The following is a 25,191-nucleotide window of genomic DNA, read 5'->3' on the forward strand; positions in this document are numbered from 1 at the left end:
TTTTATAGAGGTCATCAAGGAGTGAAAATAGGTGCTCTGTCTTTAAAGGTCCCACGACATGGTGCTCTCTGGATTGCAGAGAAAGGGGAGGTAACCTTGCTCCTTATCACCTCATAAGGAGCAAGATTCCAGATCGGCCCATCTGAGCTTTCATTTTCTCAAAGGCAGAGCAGGATACCCAGGGCTCGGTTTACACCTATCGCCATTTCTAGCCACTGGGGGACCACAGGCAGGCTGGGGGAGTGCATATTAATGTTAAAAAAAAACCTCATAAAGTGTCCCAATAAACAATAAGCATTATTATTTTTTGACTTAATTTTAGATGTAGCCTAGATGTAGCAGAATGTGCCAAATTGCAATCCAATTTACAGTCATTTAGTGGTATCGACATTTAACACATTTTTATAATAGTATGTAGACATTTGCGTGTAAATACACAGATTTGGTGGTGGTTGAGTTTGAGTGTTAAAAAACGGATCAGGAAATGGGAAAGGTGTGGTCATTGCATTGCACAATTGTGACTAAGCAATGAAAGTGATCCACAGTTTAGTCCACACACTGGCTGTTGTGCTGACTGTGTGAAGAGTTTTGAAATAGGTGAAGTGACTAATGAGAAATGTTTATGCCCAAATATTCACAAATCCTATCATGCAAAATCCCAATAGAAACAACAAGTAGGTCTAGGTAATCTTTTAAGCAGACTTTATGATACATTTGACCTGTACGTACACTGCGATGTATATTATCTTCTAACAACTATATTTTGATGATTTTTAAGAGTGCCTGCACCGAATAAAAAACAAAACATGTCATTGAACGGAACTGGCTCGCAGCCCTGACAGCAGCAGTCTCCTCCCCCTGAAGTGGATGTGAAGAAGAGCACCCTCCGGTTTGTCTGACATACAGGAAGAAGTTGAAGATCTCAAAAACACAGCGCTGTCTTCAAAACTCGCCACCAGTTTCTTTTGCACTTTTGCTTTCCCCCCCCCCTCCTTAGTCGACTTACTGAAATGTAGAGCTGGAAGTATGAAGGGAGGATCTGAGGACTGCTACTGATCTGGAGGCTCTGTAAACGTGAGGATTACTTCACCCGAAGAGAAGAAGTACCAGTCGTTTTTAAATGGAGAAACGGGGACAAATCTAAAACGTATATTAATTGAGCGAAAATGTCAGAGCACAGGTCTAGTTTTCTTCACATTGGAGACATTGTGTCTTTGTACGCGGAGGGCTCGGTGAATGGCTTCATCAGTACTTTGGGGTATGTTATGTGCCTTTTACTTTCTACTCGCTGGGGAGTCCATATGGATTAAACCTCATATCTTTACTACTTTCACCTTGCATCTGACGCCACTTCATGCCTCTCTTAATGTTCACTTGAAACTGCTTTTAGTCAAAACTTAAAGTGCGACTTGTGGTACAAGGCCTGTCAGCGCGCAAACTGCTGCCTCTCAGGAAATTCTTCACGTTTACGCAAATGTAACAGGAATGCAAAGCAGCGTGTTATTTACTCAGGTAGAAAAGTTGTAATGGTTTCAAGCAGATCATTTTGTTGTGGTACCCAAAGTAGGGTCCGGGGACCCAGAGGGAGACAGTAGGTGGTGCCAGGGGAGGGTCCTTAGCAAAATAATAATCTATCATTTGAAGTTAGGATAGTTGTGAGGAATTTGGTGCTCACACCTTCTCACCTAGAGCATAAAGTTACTCCATTATGTAGACCATTAAACAAAATACTTAAGAGACATTTAGACATGTACAGATAGTTTGATTGTGTCTATGCGAGTTATCTGACCCTAAACGAACACTGCATTATCCCCTCTAATAATACTGTGAGGATATCTATTATTTACGTGAGTAATTGAGGAAACCATGTCTATGCTGAGAGCGTTGCATACACTTTGAGGTGTCCTTGTGATCTTCTATATTATAATATAGTATAGCAGCCAACTTTAGAAGAGATCTGAGCTACATTATGATTTGGGAGAGAGTGATTTGCAAGATTCGGCCATTAGTCCCTCGTTTAAAGCATTGGTGACCAACCCTGGTGGTCAGGGCCCCTTTGATGGGCCACAAGATACATCTGAGGGCCCACAAGTTAAGTAATGGGACAGGAGAGAAGAAGAAACATTACTTTTTTTTTTTATCTATCAGACTTTTTACTAATCTTTGCTTTGTTTGCGAAATACTCTGTAGTCTTAACACTGCTGACTACTCCTAGACATTTAGTTTATAATGAGGGTTTGCTAGTGGACACCGCTTCATTTCACCCACATGAGTTTGGGAACCACTGCTTTAAAGTGACAGTTTTTCTTTTTCCTTTAAGTTGGTCATATAGCTTATACTGTCGGTTGTCAGTCTGACTTTATATTTTAGGCTGTGTGTAGGTGTGATTGAAATGGCTTTTCATTGTGTTATTTGTCACACAGCAGTGCAAAAAAAAAAAATATCACCACCAGTTTGTTTGGCTGTAGTTCCTCCTGAGCTGAAAGCTTCCGCGCAAGGCGGAATGCCTTGTGGTTCCTGGTGCACTCTGACCTCTGAACCTGCAGAACATGAGTGGAAAGATTGACTGGCCGTGAGGAATGAGTGTACTCCACCCACCACCTCACCCTTTTTCTATCTTTTCACTCTCACTCTTTCCTTTGTCTCCCTTAAATACTTCCTCTTACAAACAGTAACTTTGCAACAGCTGGCATACTCTGATGTTAAAGCACCTTCTCTAATGCCTTGTGCTGTGGAGGATCAAAACCATTAAATGTCTAGGAGAAAAAGGCAGCTGTCTGTCTGCAACAATGTTCCCTGGCTGCCTCACTATCTGCAGGAGAGCACACAGTCAAACTACTTTATTTAGCTGAAAGCTCCCTTAACTGTAAAGGCCTGTTCTAATGCAAATGAAAGCAGCACACACAGGGGCTGTGCATTTGAAAAAGCAAAAGTGCACAGCGGTTATTGTTCACAGCTCTTGTTGTTGAGAAACAAAGCAGTAAAACTCTTCTCAACGATTCAATAACTCATGTAGTTTGACAGCTGAGCGCCGAGTATGTTATCAGAGAGAGAGAGAGAGAGAGAGAGAGAGAGAGAGAGAGAGAGAGAGAGAGAGAGAGAGAGAGAGAGAGAGAGAGAGAGAGAGAGAGAGAGAGAGAGAGAGAGAGAGAGAGAGAGAGAGAGAGAGAGAGAGAGAGAGAGAGAGCACAATGTAACCTCGGCTAAGGCCACTCATGCCCATGTTTGCTTTGCGAGTTCCTCACACACCTTACATCGCAAACACTCAAAATGACCTTTTGAGTTTCTTATAAGGTCAGAACCATTCATTGATGTTGACCTTTTTGATTTTGTGATCATGATCAGAAAGCATTTTCTTTGATAGTAATCAATCAATTCACTTTCTTGTGGGCCTGTAGTGCTTATACTGTATAAGAGATGGCCTACATTATAGGACGAATATAGAATTATTCTGTAATCATTATATTAGTGTTTTTTTTATATAATTATTTTCCCATTTATTATATGTTCCATAAGAAGTGAAATAATGGCAGGATACATTTAATGAGGAAGTGCATGACTCAATTAGATTACTATGCTGCTTTATCAGATCGTTGAAACATGCAAAAACAGGCAGGCTGTCGAATCTTTTATGCTTTTCTTACAGATGAGTCATTCCTCTGTGCACTTTAGCTTTTTCTTTGAAAACACTTGTCAGAACAAACCTATCAGACCTGCTATTCTGCACGGATTACATGCTGTATTTTTTTTTTCTTTCTTTCTGCAGTGTTGTCTCAGTCCGCTCAACACAAGCATTGGAGCTAAAATTAGCTCGCTGCCTGGTATCATTGGTTCATGTTTAACTCCGTTACAGAGCAAGCCCTTGCGCTAGCTGAGATAGTCAGGCCTCTCAAAGCCTCTCATTTTAAACCAAAGCCTGTCTCTCTGCCGACTTAAGGTTACGTATTTATGAACTGGAGGGACTTTTCCAGAGAGCCTTCCTCTTTAGCCATTTAGCACTTGATTCTGCTTCCTGTTGGGCTCTATTGTGTCTCATTTAGATGTAACTCTGATACAGAGTCGAAGGAAATAATACACAGCCTCTGAATTGACACTGATCAAGTGCCGTGGCATTAATAGGAAATGGCTCAGCTCACTTCAGCAGGGCTGCCAGCTTTGTGTGAATTGGAGGAATTGTGCATTGCGTTATGTTTTTCCCCAGTGGACAGGATGAATGGATGTGCTTGTGCACCTCTGCCTTTGGTGCAAATGGGATAAAGGGAATGGGATGATATGGATATGGAGCTGCCGGTGTTATAGAATATATTCCAGCAGGATGATAAAGCCATCTGTGACTGTAAAACTGCAAACAACCTAAACACACTGTATGTCCTACAAAACTTCCTCAAACTAGAAATGTTCCGATACCGATACCAGTATCGGTATTGGCTCCGATACTGCCTAAAATGCTGAACTAACTACTCCAGAACTAAACTAAGTCTCAAATAAAACAAAGCATTTACTCTAAATATCTGTCATCATCTCTGTGACTCTGTCAGCCAAACGTGTGAATTTCACTGACCTGATGTGTAGGAATCGACCAATACCGATTTTTCAAGGCCGATACCGATTATTAGTAGTTAATAAAACCGATAACTGACATTTGAAACCAATATGCATTAACAGTGAAAAAGAAAAATCTTTGAGTCAAAATTTAAGATTTTTGCAATGTTACAAAATGCTTTAAGCAAATTAGAAACTTTTAACATAATACGGAGCAAAAGATGGTCAGATGGTGTTGTGGGCGGGACATTAAGTCAGACTCAGTGGTGAGTGAAACCGAAGAAGAGGGACAGATACAGAGCTGTAGCACACTTTTTAATTAACTAGTTATCAGGCAAAATAAAAACGCTGATACAGATAATTGAAAACCGCCAAAAACGGCCCGATAATCAGTCTATCCCTACTGCTGTGCATTACTATACCTGTCAATGAAACATTTCTAGTGTGTAAAATAGTCAGTAACTAGCAAATAAAAGGCTAAGATGTGGGAAACATGGCAGTTATTATTAACTGGATGATAACCTTCGAATGCACTCTAATCAACCCTGCACAGAAACCACAGGGTTTCCTCTGGTGGCTGTCTACATGTTTTTAGGAACCCACAGTAGACGTTGCAGAGAAACTCAGTCTTCAATGACCAATACAATGTTCACGTTCAGATTTATTTACATTTTACACACACCATGTTGATATCTGGTTTTGTTACATATAATTATGGATACTGTATATATTTTCTATGCATCCATGTGAATGCCACAGACACCTGGATATCATTTAACCCCACTTTAGCCATCAGTGCTGCCTGGAAGGCACCGTTGGGGGGGGGCAAAAAACACAGATAAACTCACTCTTTCTTGTGTTGCCAGCTGAGATTTTCATCCTGCGGCTGGCCAATCAACTGTAGGGCAAGTGTGGTTTTGAACCGCATTCAAAAGATTGGTTTTAATAGCAATCTGAGACTCTGCTTTGTGTATTTGCATTTTGACTGTGATCCCACAATCAGACTACAGTGTGTGCCATGTAAATCTTTGTTTTTAAGGTGAGGGATTTACTTATTCTGAAATTATGCTGATTTTGATTATGATTGATGATTTTTGATTGAGTCATTTTTGATTATCATTTTGTCCTTTTCTCTGCAGGCTTGTCGATGACCGGTGTGTGGTCCAGCCTGATGCTGGAGACCTGGCCAACCCGCCCAAAAAGTTCAGAGGTGTGTATGAGTGTACTAGCCGCACTGGTTCGAGGTTAAACACACATTCACACTCACTAACACTAACACTTACACTAACACTTACACTAACACTCACAATCACACTCACACACACACTTACACACACACACTCACACACACACACACCCCCTCCCTCAGTGTTTAGTACAACATTGTGGTTTTAGAGAAGCTTGTATGTGTTTAAGTGGCGCCGCTGGTGGGTCAATGACCATCAACCTCAAAAATGCTGTGTCACCACATTAAGACCATTGAGTGCCACTTAACCTGACTTAACAGAGAGTGACTCCTGTGTGCCTGAATGCTTCTCTTCTTCTCCAGATTGCCTCTTCAAGGTGTGTCCCATGAACAGATACTCGGCCCAGAAGCAGTTCTGGAAGGCAAAACAAGGAAAACAAGGAAACAACAATACACAGGCAGACCTGTTTAAGAAGTTACAGGTAGAGCTTTTAAAATAAGAAAAAAAAACAACAACAAAAAAAGCAATCCCAATTTGCATCTAGATCTCCATTTTCATCCCAACACTGTAGTAAATCTATGTTTCATTACTCAGGATGCGGCTGAACTGGAGCAGAAGCAGAACGATTCCGAAAACAAGAAGCTCCTTGGAGAAGTTGTGAAATACAGTAATGTCATCCAGGTACAGCCCATCTCTTCAGCAAACACCTGCGGCCTCAGATTGTCTCGAGTCGAGAGGCTTTCTTCGGTTTTCTTGTTTACCAAGGTTGTGTTACTGTAACTCAATCTCTGATACGTCAGGCAATTTCATAAAAGTCCACAATTGTAGTATTTGGTTTCACTGATTTCTAAAATCTTGTTTTACAGGTTGTCAAAATTAGATTAACTTAAAGTGCTCCTATTGCACTTTTTGGCTTTTCCCTTTCCTTTATTGTGTTATATATCTTTTTGTGCATGTAATGGGTTTACAAAGTGAAAAAGTCCACCCTAAAGGGACTTACAATCGCCAACAGAAAGCTCTGTTCACAAACTGCTTCAAACAGCTCTATTGTAGTCCAGCCTTTACTTCCGTGATGAACGTGCGTCACTTTGTAACACACGTTATAATGCTCGCCTAGCTGCTAGCGTGGCTCTCCCTCATACTCTGCTTCTGACTGGCTAGTAGTCCTTACCTAGCTACTGTGCATGTGCGACTCCCAACAAAGATGGAACAGAAGTGAGATGTCTCACTCTGTAGCTAAAACAGTGGGCTCAACACACAGGGTGAAAAGAGGAGCTGCAGCAATGTGCAGTACAACTAAAATATGGTGTTTTCTGAAAATTAAACTATGTAAACCTATTCTGATATAACCTCTAAACCTCTACAATTATGATCTTAAAAATGACCATAATGTGAGCACTTTAAATGGAATGGGGAAATGTATTTTGTGATAATACACACACTTTTTCAAATGAGGCCATATGGAAAATAAAATGGTAAACCAACTCTTTTTAATCAAACAAGAAGTTACCTTGTGGCGATAACCAACATTCGTATTTTTTATTTTTTTTTCTCCCAAAAAAGTTGTCTTACTGCTGTACAGTGGTGGAAAGTAACTCTTATAATACAATAACTCAGGTACTGCGCTTGAGTAGTCGAATCGACTAAAAGTTATTGACTGCTTTAGCGGCTAGTTACATTACAGATTAAGAGTTTTGCATACAAAACATATGGTGATCTCATATCTATGGTTTGTCTTTGCAGAGCTGAAACAATTAGTTGATTAGTCAGTTAATCGGTTATTGATTGTCAGAAAACTATTTGATAATTACTTTAAGTCGATGTCAAACATTTTATGGTCCATGGTTTAATTTCCCTCTAATTAGTTACAAAATTTAAATTATGTTTAATACTTTACATTACTTTACAATACATTTTCAATGCAGGACTTATTACTAATATTTTTACAGTTTGGTATTAGTACTTTTACTTAAGGATCTGAATACTTCCTCCACCACTGCTCTTGCAGTATTTAAACACTCTGACTCTTCTGTCTCAGCTCCTGCACATTAAGAGTAATAAGTACCTGACGGTGAACAAGCGTCTCCCTGCTTTGCTTGAGAAGAATGCCATGCGGGTTTCTTTGGACCCGGCCGGGAACGAGGGCTCCTGGTTCTACATTCAACCCTTCTGGAAGCTCCGCAGCGAAGGAGATAATGTAGGTCTCTGTCCACATGGCACTACACACATTTCTATAGAAACCAAGTACTGATCAACAACGTGACATTTCTCTGTCTTTAAAGTACTTTTTAATCCTATACAATGTCGGTTCATTGTTCGTCCTGTCCCAGTAACATTTCTGATTTTGTCCCCCCCCCCCACACACCTTTTGGCTTTAGCATCGTATGGTTAAAGGTATTGCTCCTGATTGTGCATGGTGTTTGTACATTATGAGGTCAGACACAGGATGTCATGTAAAATGCATGGATGCACCGGCCTTCCCATTGCATGTTAGACGTTTAGGTTGAGCTTTAAAAACATCCAGTCGGGTTTTTACTTTCTATCTACTGCATATCACTGATGCTGTTTCATTGTATTTAAATTGTTTTTGAATATACCAGCACAGCACAGGGATAAGTGTGATGAGCAACCCGTTTCTGAAGCCACAGTGTGCTTGTGTGTGGCTGGTTAACTGTAGATACTGAGTGGACTCTATTATAACTTAGATTGGGTTAGCGAGCATGTATTATGCAAGAGATGATACAATGACAGGCAGTGTACTTTCCAGTCCCCCATATCTCTGTATGCTGCATTCATGTCCACTCACCATGGTACGGATGAACTTCTTTGCTGTGAGCAGCTCAACTGCTCTCTCATGTGAAGCTCAGCCTGTTGCTGTTGCACATAGCGCCTTTTTTATTTATTTTTTAAATAAGAGGGTGTTTGCAGACTTTAGACTTAAGCCCCTTGCATGGACACACACTTACTGTAACTTCTTGTTTAATCCATTTACCACCCAACACTTCTTGAAGTTAGCCACCGGTGTCTCCACCTGTGCTAGGATGTGACCGTCTCTTATTGGTTTTAAGGTGGTGGTTGGAGACAAGGTGGTGCTGATGCCAGTGAACGCAGGGCAGCCTCTTCATGCCAGTAACATTGAGCTGCTCGACAACGCTGGCTGCAAAGAGGTGGGAGTGATTCATCTATATTGTTTCTAGCAGTACTGAAACAATTCAGTATAGCTGTAATTAAATTGGAGATGTTCCGATACAATTTTTTTTTTCCTTCCCGATTCCAATACGTGAAAACTTGCATATTGGCCGATACCGAGTACCGATCCAATACCAGTGTTAAAAAAATGTTAACCGCTGTATACTCCTATCCCTGTATGGATGTGATATGGTTGCTATCATTGTCACAGCCTGGCTCAGGTTAAACCCCTTTTGTAAAACATGAACAATTACAGATAATAAATATCAGAGAACTTTGTTTTATTATCTACTTTGACAGTCCGTCATAACGGATAAAGAACATTAATAAACTACTTTTTAAGTTAGATTTTTTTTTTTTTCAAGGCTAAATTACGTAGTATCGGATCCCACATACTCGCCGATACCGATACCAGCATTTTAGGCAGTATCGGAAGCATTTCCAATTTCTGGTATCTGTATTAGAACAACTCTAAATTAAATAAAAGCTTTTCACCAAGAAGAAACTTTAGCTTGTCATCTAGCTGTAGTTTATCTAATAGTGTTTACGAATGATCTATCGGCTTAGTCATTTAAATGTGGTCGAAACAAAACAGTTTTTTAACAGACTGCGTGTGTATGAGAAGTATTTTATTTCATGTTGTGTTTTTCCTTACTCTCTGCTTCATGCTGCAGGTTAATGCTGTTAACTGTACCACCAGCTGGAAAGTAACATTGTTCATGAAGTTTAGCGACTACAGGGAAGACGTGCTAAAGGGGGTATGTTGTTTTTATTGCTCTTCGATCTGTTTCCTCAGTGCATCTTTTTAGCACGACTGCATCTGGTTTCCATGTTTTCAGAGCAAACGGCATGCAGTTATCTTGTGGCATTCTCATGTTTTGCTTGTGTCCTCTGTCAGGGAGACGTGGTGAGGCTGTTCCACGCTGAGCAGGAGAAGTTTCTGACCTGTGACGAGTACAAGAAGCAGCAGCACGTCTTCCTCAGGACCACATTGCGGCAGTCTGCCACCTCCGCCACCAGCTCCAAGGCTCTCTGGGAGATCGAGGTGAAGCACACACAGGACATTTTTTGGGGCATTTGAAGACATGAAAGGGGAGAGAGTGGGGGAATGACATGCAGCAAAGGGCTGCAGGTCGGAGTTGAACCCGCGGCCGCTGCGTCGAGGAGTAAACCTCTATATATGTGCGCCTGCCCTACCAACTGAGCTAACCCGGCCACACGCACGCAGGAATTTAAAGCATCTTTCGTTTTGCCATTGATACTTAATTGATTGATTGATACAAAAAGAAAGGAAGTTATGTTCATTTATCATGCTCTGGTGACTTTGTTGTGTGCAGTTCATGGACAATTTAAATATATGTGTTGTCCCTTTAGCAACAACCAGCCATACACCAGCTCAGTTTAAATTAACATAAGTTAACAAATTATGTGTTTTTAAGCACTTAAACAGTTTCGTCATAACTAAGGAACATTATCTCACACATTAAGGCCATAATTTCCCCTCTGAGAATACAAACTGTCTGCCTGTCTGCCACTTTAACCTGTAGTTCTTTGTAATCTCTATATATATATATCTATTGTACCGGACACTATGTTCCCCTTTATCAGCGTGCACTAAGTTGAAGTTCCTGTTGTCCCTCTGTTGCCAGAATGTACATATGTTATCATATCAATTGCTGACATGTTGTTGCGCTAGAATGACAAACACAAATTCCTGTTGTACTTGGCACATAGGGTGACACCGTAGTGACAGGCTAAAAACTGGAAGTCATTTGGTTTGTGAGTTATTCTCAATTTGAATAACTTAAAAATAAAATAAATCATCCTCTGACTGCTATTAAATCAATCCTATCCAACAAAGGGCTGTTCTGTCTGCTAAACGAAACCAGAAACTAAATGAGCAGCGTTGTTGTACCTAAACTGGAAACTGTGAGCAATGTTTTAAAAGTCCCTGTGCACTGTATCAAAGAGGCAGGCACTGACTGACCCTAAACCACATACATGCAGGAGACCGAAAACATCATAAACAGTGGACAAAAACTGATGCTTCTAGGTATGTAATGCTCATTATTTTTTGTTTTCGTTCCAGGTTGTGCACTATGACCCCTGCAGAGGCGGAGCCGGCCAGTGGAACAGTCTCTTCCGCTTCAAACACCTGGCGACTGGGAATTACCTTGCAGCTGAGGTGAGTTTTTTTATTCCTAAATTTATCTGCTTCCCACTAATATAAAACAACTGAGTATCTGCTTTGCAGTTTCTGAATATGCACAGTTGAAGGGGATTTTAGTTGATGTGCTGTAGGTGGCAGTATTCCCATTGATATGGCCACTATCACCCATCTGCTGTTGTTTGTATATAGTTTGCATTTTAGGGTGATGGTGGATGATAATGACATGATTATCATCAGAGCTTTTCATATATGAGGTCATTGACCGCTCAATTTCTGTGCAGGCAAACCCTGAATTCAAAGACAACACGGTGGAGCCCAAAGGAGAGGTGAGTCAGTCAGACAAGCACATTTAGCTGCAAAGTCACATACACCCGATCTCAGACTGGCTATTACTAACAGATTTTTTACGTGATTGTATATACTAAGTTGATATTTATAATTCAAGACACCAGCAGTGCAAATATCATTGTAAACCATAGATGAGCCAGATTGACTGAAAGAGAGAATGAGCAGGTGAAGAGGAGAGAAGATTATACGAGTGTTTTTAGTGGAAAGAACAATTATCTCAGCAGTTATACAGTGTCCAACTTCAAGCCCTTCCCTGTCTCCTCATCCTTTGGTTATGCAACACCACCAGTTGTCTTACACTCACACCATCTCTGAATCTACAGTGGTGTGAAAAAGTGTTTGCCCCCTTCCTCATTTCCTGTTCCTTTGCATGTTTGTCACACTTAAGTGTTTCGGAACATCAAACCAATTTAAACAATAGTCAAGGACAACACAAGTAAACACAAAATGCAATTTGTAAATGAAGGTGTTTATCATTAAAGGAGATCATGGCCCTGTGTGAAAAAGTGATTGCCCCCTAAACCTAATAACTGGTTGGGCCACCCTTAGCAGCAACAACTGCAACCAAGCGTTTGCGATAACGTGCAATGAGGCTTTTACAAGAATTGTCCTAATTCAGTTACATTAGAGGGTTTTCGACATGACGGCCTTTTAAGGTCATACCACAACATCTCAATAGGATTCAGGTCAGGACTTTGGCTAAAAGTCTTCATTTTGTTTTTCTTCAGCCATTTGGTGGACTTGCTGGTGTGTTTAGGATCATTGTCCTGCTGCAGAACCCAAGTTGTTTCAGCTTGAGTACACGAACAGATGGTGGACATTCTCCTTCAGGATCTCTTGGTAGACAGCAGAATTCATAGTTCCTTTTATCACGGCAAGTCTTCCAGGTCCTGAAGCAGCAAAACAGCCCCAGACCATCACACTGCCACCACCATATTTTACAGTTGGTATAATGTTCTTTTTTATGAAATGCAGTGTTCTTCTACGCCAGATATACTTGGACACACACCTTCCAAAGAGTTCCACTTTTGTCTCATCGGTCCACAGAATGTTGTCCCAAAAGTCTTGGGGATCATCAAGATGTGTTCTGGAGAAATTGAGACGAGCTTTGATGTTCTTTTTTGCTCAGCAGTGGTTTTCTCCTTGAACTCTGCCATGCAGGCCATTTTGCCCAGTCTTTTCCTGATGGTGGAGGCATGAACGCTGACCTTAACTGAGGCATGAGGCCTGCAGTTCTTTGGACGTTGTTGTGGGGTCTTTTGCCTCTTGGATAAGTCGTACTCTTGGGGTAATTTTGGGCGGCCGGCACTCCTGGGAAGGTTCACCACTGTTCCATGTCTTCGCCATTTGTGGATAATGGCTCTCACTGTGGTTCGCTGGATTCCCAAAGCTTTGGAAATGGCTTTATAACCCTTTCCAGACTGATAGATCTCAATTACTTTCTTTCTCAATTGTTCCTGAATTTCTTTGGGTCTCGGCATGATGTGTAGCTTTTAAGGATCTTCTGGTGGACCTTACTGTGTCAAGCAGCTCCTATTTAAGTGATGCCTTGATTGTGAACAGGTGTGGCAATAATCAGGCCTGGGTGTGGCTAGAGAAATTGAACTCAGGTGTGGACAACCACAGTTATAGTATGTTTTAACAAGGGGGGCAATCACTTTTTCACACAGGGCCATGATGGTTTGGATTTTTTTTCTCCTTTAATAATAAACACCTTCATTTACAAATTGCATTTTGTGTTTACTTGTGTTGTCCTTGACTTTTGTTTAAATTGGTTTGATGTTCCGAAACACTTAAGTGTGACACACATGCAAAGGAACAGGAAATGAGGAAGGGGGCAAACACTTTTTCACACCACTGTATATCTTACTTTCAGCTCTTAGCTACCTTGCACATTTGTATTCTGGCAGTGCAAGGAACATGCACACAAACTCCCTCAGCCTCACACACTTTCTCATGCACATGCTGAATTTCAGACACACAGGGGGCTCCTTACATAACGTCTGGGTGTGGGGGGTGCCCTGCGAGAGGGAATGGAGGGGAGGCAGACGTGCTGTCTGCTCTGCTCCACTTGCCTGTGCTAAGCTGGTGGGGTGAGTCACCAGCAGAGGGGGAGAGAAGAAGAAGGAGGAGGAGGAGGGGAGGGGAGGAGTGGGAGGATAGAGAAGCTGAGGCGTGGAGGCAGCTCTGGGGAGCTTCCCATTGACATGCAGAGAACAGTGGGAGAAATTAACCCTCGCCATTATGTGCTGCATACACAGCGCACACTGTACCAGCCTACGTACTGCAGTGTCTTAACACACCACACAGAGAAGTCATGGCTCTCTGGCTACATCTCTGTGTAATTTGATACTTCATTACTGTCAGAAGCTGTGACAGTATAGTTTGGCTCACATCCGTTCGTCCTCCATTGTAGATTTGATCAACAGTTAGGCTCGTGTATCAGAATTTACATGAGCATGTGTGGAAAGATATGGCAACTCCACACAAAATATTTCTATGCTCAGCTTCGCATAGGCTTACAAATACTAAACATAACAGTTCTTGTTCACTGAGATGAGGCTTAATTTTTATAACATAGCTGTACACCATTTATGAGGAAATGTAAAGTGTATAGTGTAAAGTGTGTGTACGGTTTAAAATTGTGGCCTAGTGCTGCTGGGCATGAAGGTAACAGGAGGTGTTATCCTGCTGTGCACACTGCCGTTAGCCCTAAACTATTTATCAATGAAATAATTAGTGGACAGAAAAATACTTGATGAAGTTATTCTAACACTTATTGTTACAGTATCCTGTGTATTTATCATGTGTGATGCCATCATTTAAAGTAATTGTTACGGCCTCCATTAAAAGGAACAAACAAAGGCTCAAAAGGGAATGGAGGATGCAACATATATAAAAAGAAGGATGCCAAACACCATGTTAACAATAATCCAACAAGCTTTATTAAATAATAAATACTCCCAAAAGTGACAAACCAAAAAGAAACAAAAGGGACTGGACACCCCGGCCAAAAAGAACAAAATATGGGAAGACGCTGGACCAACCTCGCAGTGGGTCGTCGCTCCCCGCATCTCCCACTAAACTAACTAAAAAAGGTAAACTAATCCTAGAACAAACAAAAAGAACAAATAACTGAACTACCGGTAATCTCCAGCCCAAACTAAAACAATAAACTAAAACAATAAAACTCCAGCACCTAAATGTGCATGGAGGTTGGGAAAAGAACAGACCTGCTTATGGAGAAAAAGGAAGATGAGGAGACAACTCCTAACTAGTGTGCTGCCAGTGTGCTCTCTCCATGTGCTCTCCACTCTCTGCCTTCTTATCACCTCCCCCACTCTACCTGAGCACTGATTACTCTCAGGTGTGCAACAGGTAGAGAGGGAGGAGGGCAGAATAGGAAACAGAGAGAGGGAAAGAATCAAGACACACAAAAGAGGCACATGTAACAGTAATAAACTTGCCTTTTTTCTTGTTTCATTATTAGAAATTGAATTATGGTATGGTATGCCATGGATATCTATTAGTCTGCAGATTACTTTACCAATTTATCGATCAATCATTTTGTGTATAAAATGTCAGAGAAAAGTGAAATTGTAATTTCCCATTGCCTAATGTGAATATATTGCTTCTTTTATTCAACCAACAGTTCAAAACCCAAATATTTTCAATTTGATGTCAAATATGACAAAGAACAGCAGCAAATCAGCACATGTGAGAAGCTGGAACCAGTTATCTTGAAAAATGGCTTACATTTTTGTCAAAATTGAAAAGTTGCTGATTAATCTTCTGTTGATGGACTAATTGAATAATTGATTCATCAACTTATTGTACCTACATTTTGAGTTTTTTGATGGTTGGTTAACGAAATAAGCAATTTAACACATCAGTTTAGGCTCTGAAAACTTCTAATGGGCTCTTACACTTAACTTGGACACTTTAGTGACTCAACAATCATTACAGTCCATTCATGGAAACAGCTTACAGAATAATCAATAACCAAATCAATGATTAGTTGCAACATGTACCAGCACCAAGCAAGATCCATTGACTTGCAAAAGTGTTAACACACTCGTGCGAACAAGCTTTGCATTCATCTCTCTTTCATAGACTTGAATATGGACTGAACATGTAGCACTGTGTACTGGATGTTTAATGATTGTCAGGACAGTATACAATCTACTGTGTCAGGGTTGATAAACAACTTAACTGTGCCATATAAGCTTTTAGACTGCAGACGCTAATTTCTTGTGTGTGTGTGTGTGTGTGTGTGTGTGTGTGTGTGTGTGTGTGTGTGTGTGTGTGTGTGTGTGTGTGTGTGTGTGTGTGTGTGTGTGTGTGTGTGTGTGTGTGTGTGTGTGTGTGTGTGTGTGTGTGCTGCAGAATGAGACCGATACTGTGTTCTCCAAGAGGAAGCATCAAGCAGCAGAGAAGATTGCTTTCACCCTGGTTTCTGTTCCCCATGGGAATGACATTGCTTCTCTGTTTGAGCTGGATGCCACCACTCTGCAGCGGGCCGACTGTCTCGTGCCCAGGTAAGTCACTCACATTTGGGGCATCCGTAACAACAAGTTACATCTGTTATAGTTGTATCAATGGGGTCATTTTTATCTCAAGTTCACAGCACAAAGCACAGCAGTTCTTGTCAGAAAATCTGCCATTAGGCTGAGATAATATCACTTATTGTGACTCCAAACCATCTGCTTTAATAAATTTGTATTCAAGTAAGTCTCATTTTGTTGTTGGTAATAGGACAATCTGAAATTAATAAACCAACACTTGTTACTGGATAATTCACAAATAATTGGAACTGAAATTCAAGCTAATGGTATTTTCTCATTCAATTTGCATGTAATAGCCTATCCATGTAGACTGTAGAGATAAGATTGAGGACAGCCATGCTAGCTGCTCTGTGAGGCTGTACTTGGGCCCAGCAGTGCTTTGAGCTAAATGTCAGCATGTTAACATGTTCACATGACAATGCTAACATGCTAATGTTTAGCAGGTATAATGTTTACTATGTTAGCATGCTAATATTTGCTAATTCGCACTGAACAAAAAAAAACAGCTGAGGCTGATGTTAATATTAGTTTTCCAGGTATTTGGTCATAAACCAAGGTTTTGGCAAATTAGAATTTTGGCACTAGATGAAAAAACGCCGACTTATTGGGAATTTAGCTTATTCACCGTAACCCCCAGAGTAAGACAAGTCGATACATACCCTTCTCATCTCCGTGCGTGCTGTAAGGCTGTCTGACGGTTCCAGCATTAGCTTAGCCTAGCACAGATCCTGCAGGTAACTGGTTCAAACTAGCCTACTGCTCCGAATTATGACAAAATAACGCCAACATGTTCCTATTTACATGTTGTGATTTGTAGAGTCACAGCGTGTACAAAAAACAACGTAACATGAGACAAAGCCATCTTCTAACAGTAAACAAACCTGGAACTATATTCTCAGACAGGCTTGCTGCGAGCATATCACTCCGCCCAAGTACTATATTCTTCCGCCTGAGAATATAGTTCCCGGTTTGTTTACAGTTAGAAGACGGCTGTGTCTCATGTTACGTTGTTTTTTGTACACGCTGTGACTCTATAAATCACAACATGTAAATAGGAACATGTTGCCGTTATTTTGTCACTTATTCGGAGCAGTAGGATTGCTGGAACCATTCACGTGCATGTTCTGTGCTGGCCTGATGCCGCTGGAGCCGTCAGACAGCCTTACAGCACACACAGAGATGAGAAGGGTATGTATCGACTTGTCTAACTCTGGGGGTTACGGTGAATAAGCTAAATTCCCAATAAGTCGGCGTGTTCCTTTAAGTCAGGGGTTCTCAACCTTTTGCAGTTGTTTTTTTTATAGTTCTTTAAAAATAAAAAGGAAACTTGTTTTGGGGAGAATAATAATTAGTACTATTAATTAATTACTCTGGGCTGAGATTTCCTAGGAACCTTACCAAAAAGGCTCTGGATGCTGCAAATGTTGGTATAATATGAAAATGGCTGGTGGATTTAAGACAAAAAATAATAATTTATTGAATGAATCAAATATGAACATATCTGTCACTGTCAGTGGCTTGTTGGTCTTTAGCTACATTGTTAGTTAATGTCCTATCCTGGCCACACACACACACACACACACACACACACACACGCATTCATACGGTTTGATAAAGGACTTATTGGACTTTAACTTATCATTGCACTTACAATAACGAGCATAGCTGTCCTCAATTTAGGTTATTGTGTCGTCTCATCTGCGTTTTTTCCTGCATCCACCGTGTATGATTGTGTGTGTGTGTGTGTGTGTGTGTGTGTGTGAGAGCAGACAGTACTGAAACAGCACCCGCTTCAGTGAATAATGAAAAAACGTTACAGCGTCCATTGATGTTAAAATGTATACACGTTGGCAGTACAGTCTGAAATGTTTTGCATGGTCTTTCGCTGTACGTTTTGTTGGTAAATGTGAGATGTTAGAGTCACACACACGATCATCTTCATAACAGAAACAAGGAAATTATTTTGACCCGTTCTCACTCCCGCTTGGTCAGTGGCTTTTCTCTCATTGCTGACAGGTGCTCAGACGCCGATTGAAATAGAGAGGAGAAGTCGTGTGACGTGCATCAGTGATAAAGTCTGCAAGGCTGGGGAACATGTCGCAGTTCCCTCGACCGACGCGGCCATGCCATAGGTCAAGTTTTTGTGTGAAGGCGTCCATTTTTTTTTTCTCCCATCCTGTAGCCTACTCGCGCCCCCCTGGGAGAGTGTCCGCACCGCCCCAGGGGGGCGGGCCCCACCAATTGAGAACCACTGACTTAAGTTATTACAATTCATCCTGAGGGGGACATGAGTGTCTGTACCAAATGGCATGGCAATCCATCCCATTGTTGCTAAGATATTTCAGTCTGGATCAAAGTCGTGGACCAAACGACAGGCCGACATTGCCGTCCCTTTAGCCATGCTAGCAGCTAAATGACTGACCAAGATGGATATTTTTCAGTTCAAAGACAGCAGTAAGCATACAATCAATTATGCCTGTGACTGTAAATGACTTGTCCCATGCTTCCTCAGGAACTCCTATGTCAGACTTAGGCACCTGTGCACCAACACCTGGGTGACGAGCACTAACGTCCCCATCGACTCAGAGGAGGAGCGCCCCGTTATGCTCAAGGTCGGACACACACACGCTCACACACACACACACACACACACACACACACACACAAACACACATACACATTCACATACACAAACAACAAACATGGATGCATTATTTGGACATTTCCTTTGGCTGTTACAATAGATCGGCACCTGTCCCACTAAAGAGGACAAGGAGGCTTTTGCCATCGTATCTGTTCCCCTGTCGGAGGTCAGAGACTTAGACTTTGCTAACGATGCCAACAAGGTCCTGGAATCCACTGTGAGGAAGCTTCAGTACGGCAACATCGCTCAGAATGAGAGGAGGTACAGATGCATGAGCGTGACGACACAGGTGACACAAGATGGTGTGCATATTTTATGATTTCACATGTTATTTTTGCCTTCATATATATTTTAGGTTTGTGACTAAGCTCCTGGAGGACCTGGCTTTCTTTGTGTGCATGGTACCAAACAACGGCCAGGATGTTCTGTCAGTGGTCACCTCCACACCCAATCGAGAGAGGCAGAAACTCATGAGGGAACAGAACATCCTCGCCCAGGTCAGCACACACACTCAGACACACACTTCTGTGTGTTGTTGCAGAATGCAGATTGATCTGAAGTTTAACATGAGGGTCCAGGATTGACAGTGATGACGAGTGCAAATCTTAAATTATCGCATTTCTACAGATTGGCCTTAAGAAGTGTACTTATTGAAAGTATTTTCCTGTTATAGTCCAAAGATGCTTGGTTGGTTCTCCATCATTGTATGTTCGTTTCTGTTCCTCTAGATCTTTGGCATCCTGAAGGCTCCATTTACAGATAAGGGTGATGGTCCGATGCTAAAATTGGAGGATTTGGGAGACCAGCGCTATGCTCACTTCAAATACATGTTGAGACTCTGCTACAGGGTGCTACGCCACTCCCAACAGGACTATCGCAAGAACCAGGCATGTTTCTGCCTTCTACACAAGTCTAATATTAAGTGTTCATTGAGTTTTTCAGACTCATTAACATACACATTATCACAGGGATGTGGGGAAGCTTAAGCATAGAGAGATGGCTTTTGACTAGGAGCTTGTCAGATAGATTCTGATGACTGTCTGAAAAAATCTATGCAGAGACCACTGCTGCCTAAGTCAAGAAACCTAAGTAGTGCTCAAACAGTCGTCCGTTAGTGGATCAACAGAAAGGAAAATCCTGACAATTTGTCACATATATTTTTATGAGATAAGAAATGGCACATTTTCTCTTATATAAATACATTTTTTATTTATATAAGGAATAAAACTCACCCATTGTCGGCTCAATACACTCATGGCTTTTGCTACTACTGTCACTGATGCTAGCTATTAAGCTAACCTTAGCAACTCCTGCATAACTTATTATATTAAATAATTTGACTGACTTAGGGCATCACTTTACTTGTGCAACTGTCCTGAATTTTAGCATTTCACATATAAAGTGTGTGATTTTATTACAAGAGTAAAACAGAAGAAAACACACGGTACCTTGCTAGAAGACACGTTTGTTTTTTATGGTTTCCTGCTTTTATTTTCATTCTCCTCGCTGTCAGCCAGGCCATCTAATAATTAGTTCATTAAAGCAACAGGCCTTCTCTTTACATAAGATATTTTGACATGTCCCAGTAGTAAAAGGGCAGGTGTAAATAATAAAATGAACGATCACACTGCCCTCTGTCTTAATGTGACACTTGAATAGAACAGAGCCATTGTTAATGTTATTAGTAATGCCTGTGCTTTTCTACTACACTTCAAATTGTCTGCTTTTAAAAAGACCTTTTTTTGCTCTCTTCTCTACGTCTTTACTCAGATGTTTTCTCTGAACTTCATTTCATCACCACTTCTATCAAACGTGTTCATAACCATATGTCTCTTGTGCCACATAGGAATATATAGCCAAAAAGTTCTCAATCATGCAGTCTCAGATTGGGTATGAGATCCTGGCTGAGGACACAATCACTGCTCTGCTGCACAACAACCGCAAGCTGCTGGAAAAACACATCACAGCCAAAGAGATTGAGACCTTCGTCAACCTGCTGAGGCGCAACAGAGAGCCCAGGTCAGACATGTACACCTCCAGAAGAGTAGATGATCCGAGGGAACAATTCAATAATGAAAAGTATATGATAAATCTGACATTGTGCATGGAAATTAGTAGTCCTACATGATACTTTTGTAACACAAGGACTGAACCCTATGACAGGAACACCGGATAATGCAAAATAATGCAATCCAATACAATATGTAAATATTACCTACTCTACTTTTGTGAAATAATTCAGATTTTTATCAGAAATTCACCTCTAACATTCCCTCTTCAGTCGCTGTGGCACAATATTTTGTGGTGTGGTTACTGGTGTTGCTGTTATTGTGTTTCCCCCTGCTTTTCATGTCAAAATACAATAGAGTATATACTAGAGATGGCCCAATACCATTTTTTGCTTCCTGATACTGATTCTGATACCTGAACTTGCGTATCGGCCGATACCGAGTACCGATCCAATACCAGTGTGTCATACATTTTATTATGCTTTAACAATTGTATATTACTATCCCTGTATGGATGTGATATTATTTCTATCTTTGTTGTCAGTCTGGCTCAGGTTAAACTCTTTGTGAAACATGAACAAATACAAACAATGAATGCCACAGAACTTTCTTTTATTCTCCAGTTTGGCAGTCAGTTATAACGGAAAAAGAACATAAAAAACTTCTTTAACGTAGATTTTCTTTAAGGCTGTATTACGTGGTATCAGATTGGTGCATAAACTCCAGTACTTACCGATACCAGCATTTGATGCAGTATCGGAGCCGATACCGATACCAGTATTGGTATTGGAACATCTCTAGTATATACTGTAAGAGCCATATCTGTCAAAAAAACAAAAAGGATGGATGAAGAATTTTTACATGTAAAAAAAATGGGACAGACAAAGCTGTTAGGTACAGTCACAAACACACACACACACACACACTTCCATGTCTACACTCTGTTCATGTGTTCCATTGCTAAAACATTGTGTGTTAAAACATTTGTTAAGCGTTATGATTCATGTCTGCTAATAATCATCCAGATTCCTGGATTATCTGTCTGATCTCTGCGTGTCCAACAAGACTGCCATCCCCGTCACACAGGAGCTTATCTGTAAATTTATGTTGAACCCCACCAACGCAGATATCCTCATCCAGACCAAGTGAGTCATACCCTTGGTATCTATATTTAAAACATCCACGTTGATCCTGTCATATTTCATTTGTTCATTTTTAAACATGTACAAACACGCACATTCAGTAAAGCGTGTCCTGCTCCCTCCAGTGTGCTTTTGTGAAATAGATATTTTCAGCAGCAGCTCTACGTCAGAGTGTAATGTTTGCAGTTTTTCTTGTAACTGCTTTATGTCACACTCTCCTTCGCCCCCAGACTAATCTCTAACACAGACACCACCCTGGAGTCCTCTCTGCTGCAGGAGGAGGTGGAGGAGGAGGAGGCTTGGCTCTACTGGATCGACAGCCACAAGGAGCCTCACGGCAAATCCATTCGCCACCTCGCCCAGGATGCTAAGGGCAACCACAAGATGGATGTAGACATTATCACCTATTATAGGTGACACTGGCAATCTTGCTTTTAATTCCCCTTTCCCCAGTAACGCAAACATGGCTGAATCAAGCAAGCAGTAGTATGTGTTTCCCCTCTTTTCGTTCCATGTCTTATCTGCAAAAGAAAATCTGTAAAACAAAATGTCCCTCGTCTCCTCTGTAGGTACCAGTTGAACCTCTTTGCTAAAATGTGTCTGGACCGTCAGTACCTAGCCATCAACCAGATCTCCTGTCAGCTACCAGTGGATCTGATCCTGCGCTGCATGTTTGACGACTGCCTACCCTACAACCTCAGAGCCTCCTTTTGCCGTCTCATGCTGCATATGCACGTGGACCGTGACCCACAGGAGGCCGTAGTGCCTGTACGCTACGCCCGCCTCTGGACCGAGATCCCCTCCAAGATCACCATCCACGAGTGAGCGCCTGTCTGTGTGATTACGTGTGTTACGTGCACGCGTATTTTGCGAGTCACCTCATGCAGATTGTGGTCGTGCTTTTCCACAGGTTTGAGTATGAGTCCACTGACACGTCGAGAGAGGAGATGAAGAGGAAGTTTGCCCCCACCATGGAGTTTGTGGAAGAATACCTTAAAGATGTGGTCAGCCAGCCTTTTCCATTCGGGGACGATGACAAGAATGAACTCACGTTAGAGGTAAAATAAACGGTTTCATCCGCATTTATTTTCTCACGGGCTTTTCCCGTCTCAAATTGTGCCAAATGTGTTTTCATGTGCTGCTGCAAAAGTTTTGACCATGATGTTTCACTTCTCCCTTCCAGGTGGTGAATCTGGCTCGTCACCTGGTTTACTTTGGTTTCTATAGCTTTAGCGAGCTGCTGCGTCTCACGCGTACTCTGCTGGCCATCCTGGATATTGTCCAGCACCCACTCACCTTCATGAACAAACTCAACAAGAGCCCAGAGGCCGGTCAGTGCAGTTACACAGCATAAGTGCTTTATATCATTTCGTTGGTCAATTAAGGTTTACTCTTTTATGTATCGCTTTAAACAGAGTAAAACTTTATCTATTTTTTTCCTAGTTCAGTTTAAGATAATTGAATTTGAAGGAGGCAGTTTCATAAATTAGGTAATAAAATAAAGAAGGCTAAAAGAAAACATGATTTAGTTTAAAATGATGATTAAAGGACAGACAATAGCCCAGCGTCGGTAGTCCTCAGGTTTCTAGATGAAAATTTGGATGCAGCAGTTAAAGAATGTATGCGGGAGCATGGCTTAGCATAAACGCATTAGGATTTAGGATAACTGTAAAAGTAACAGGGAGCTAGCAATAGGAGAAAAGAAATTAGGTAAATGCTTTTTTTTTTTAACCTGACTCCGCCAGATGGATTGCTTCGCATTTGCTCGGCATATCCATCTGGGAACTTTCCCTTTTAGGAAGGGGTGAAAATACTGGTTAGCTGATTGGATAAACCATCTATCTATCACCTATGTTGGTGATAGACAGGCCAAATCAACCAATCACATCAACGAAGCATATGAAAATACAACCACAAGCCCCTGCTGCTGCAGGCAAAGCATAGCTCGTTAGCTCAGCAAGCAAGCAACATGTCGGTAAAGGATATTTGCCGTTTGTGTAACGAGAATTTACAAATAAAAGGCACCCTTTCAGGTTCCCGGACCATATTCCAAAAGAAGGATCCAAGAGAAAAAAACATTAGCGAGCAGCTAACAAAATTCGGGCTACCGCTGGCTGAAAATACTGGTTAGCTTATTGGATAAACCATCTGTCTATCACCACCTAACCCACCTCAAAACCAACGCTGATTGGCCCAGTCGTTTGGCAAACGGCTCCAAATTTTCTCTATCTCAAGATGCCAGACTGATCTGCGAGTGGTAAACTGGAGCTCGCGAGATCAGGACGGTCTCACGAGGCTAGCTTTTTTTTGTCCTAGTTAGAAGATTTTTTGCAGTGCCTGGGTGACAGTAGAACCATAATATGAAGTCACAGAAATGGAGAAATGTCCATATGAGGTCAAAGATGACTTTCTGTAGGTCAGAGAAATAAAGGACAGATCTGCTTTTGGAAGTGAATTAGGATAGATTGCAACTAGATTGAAAAACTTTTCTGGAAATGTAGACAAAGTGGTAAATAAAACAAGTGTGGTATTGTTTAATGGACTGGAAACACAAACTGCAGATGTATGTTTATTCAGCTGATGTCCTAATGGCATTTGCTTTAGCTTTTATGATACACATAGTCAAAGTGTCACATGCTTGAGCTGAATTATGTCAACTATGTAAATGGATGTACTAAGTGATAGGCTTTACACACACACCATGCAAAATGTGTGAAGATGAATGTTTCCTTTAGGCAACAATGTCCTGCGTACGATCCATGGAGTTGGAGAAATGATGACTCAGATTATGATGAGTCGAGGTGTGCCACACAGCCTCCCTGACAGCTCTCCATCCCTGCGCTACGGGAGAGGACACTTCCTACCAGACAATGAGGATGTCATGGTGATGGACACCAAGCTGAAGATCATTGAGATCCTGCAAGTAAGTGCTACCTACAGGATGTACATTTAGGGATTTCTGGTGAAATGTTGACATTATTAAAGAAAAATGTGATTCTATGTTTGTGTACTTTTTGTTTCCCTGTCAGTTTATCCTGAGTGTGAGGTTGGATTATAGGATCACATACTTGTTGTCCATCTACAAGAAAGAATTTGGGGACAAGACCATATCTGAAAGCTCTTCCTCTTTGGCTGATATGCCCCAAGTGACACGTGAGACTTTATTCTCTCCTATTGCAAGTGCTAAAGCTTTCTTTCCAAAATGAGGTGTTTACTGACCTGTTAACTTTCTTTTGTCGCCAGCTTCTGAACCAGACATAGATGAGATTGCAACCAAAGCAGAGAGCATGTTTGCAGGGAGGTAGGAGAAGCTGTGCTTAAATACACTTTCTTTTTTTTCTTTTTTTTTAATGACCTGGGTCTCTTTGGAAACAATTGCATCTGCTTTAAAACTT

The 25,191-nt window shown here is 41.3% G+C and overlaps 1 protein-coding gene across 1 annotated transcript in view; it reads left to right on the forward strand.

Moving 5' to 3' along the window:
* The first annotated feature begins 875 nt into the window (after window positions 1-875).
* itpr2 (inositol 1,4,5-trisphosphate receptor, type 2) overlaps window positions 876-25,191 on the forward strand; it is a 65,469-nt gene continuing 41,153 nt past the window's right edge. The window contains exons 1-24 of the mRNA XM_028584333.1: window positions 876-1,258; window positions 5,682-5,752; window positions 6,092-6,210; window positions 6,324-6,410; window positions 7,768-7,926; window positions 8,798-8,896; window positions 9,593-9,676; window positions 9,817-9,963; window positions 11,008-11,103; window positions 11,370-11,414; window positions 15,823-15,974; window positions 18,514-18,613; window positions 18,746-18,906; window positions 19,001-19,142; window positions 19,374-19,532; window positions 20,492-20,664; window positions 21,680-21,799; window positions 22,027-22,209; window positions 22,366-22,617; window positions 22,707-22,854; window positions 22,980-23,127; window positions 24,532-24,719; window positions 24,826-24,949; window positions 25,040-25,097. Of these exons, the coding sequence (XP_028440134.1) occupies window positions 1,167-1,258; window positions 5,682-5,752; window positions 6,092-6,210; window positions 6,324-6,410; window positions 7,768-7,926; window positions 8,798-8,896; window positions 9,593-9,676; window positions 9,817-9,963; window positions 11,008-11,103; window positions 11,370-11,414; window positions 15,823-15,974; window positions 18,514-18,613; window positions 18,746-18,906; window positions 19,001-19,142; window positions 19,374-19,532; window positions 20,492-20,664; window positions 21,680-21,799; window positions 22,027-22,209; window positions 22,366-22,617; window positions 22,707-22,854; window positions 22,980-23,127; window positions 24,532-24,719; window positions 24,826-24,949; window positions 25,040-25,097 (3,107 nt within the window). The 5' untranslated portion in view covers window positions 876-1,166. The remainder of the gene's footprint in view (window positions 1,259-5,681; window positions 5,753-6,091; window positions 6,211-6,323; window positions 6,411-7,767; window positions 7,927-8,797; window positions 8,897-9,592; window positions 9,677-9,816; window positions 9,964-11,007; window positions 11,104-11,369; window positions 11,415-15,822; window positions 15,975-18,513; window positions 18,614-18,745; window positions 18,907-19,000; window positions 19,143-19,373; window positions 19,533-20,491; window positions 20,665-21,679; window positions 21,800-22,026; window positions 22,210-22,365; window positions 22,618-22,706; window positions 22,855-22,979; window positions 23,128-24,531; window positions 24,720-24,825; window positions 24,950-25,039; window positions 25,098-25,191) is intronic.

This window comes from Perca flavescens, chromosome 8 (assembly GCF_004354835.1).
Source record: "Perca flavescens isolate YP-PL-M2 chromosome 8, PFLA_1.0, whole genome shotgun sequence".
NCBI classification, from domain to species: domain Eukaryota; kingdom Metazoa; phylum Chordata; class Actinopteri; order Perciformes; family Percidae; genus Perca; species Perca flavescens.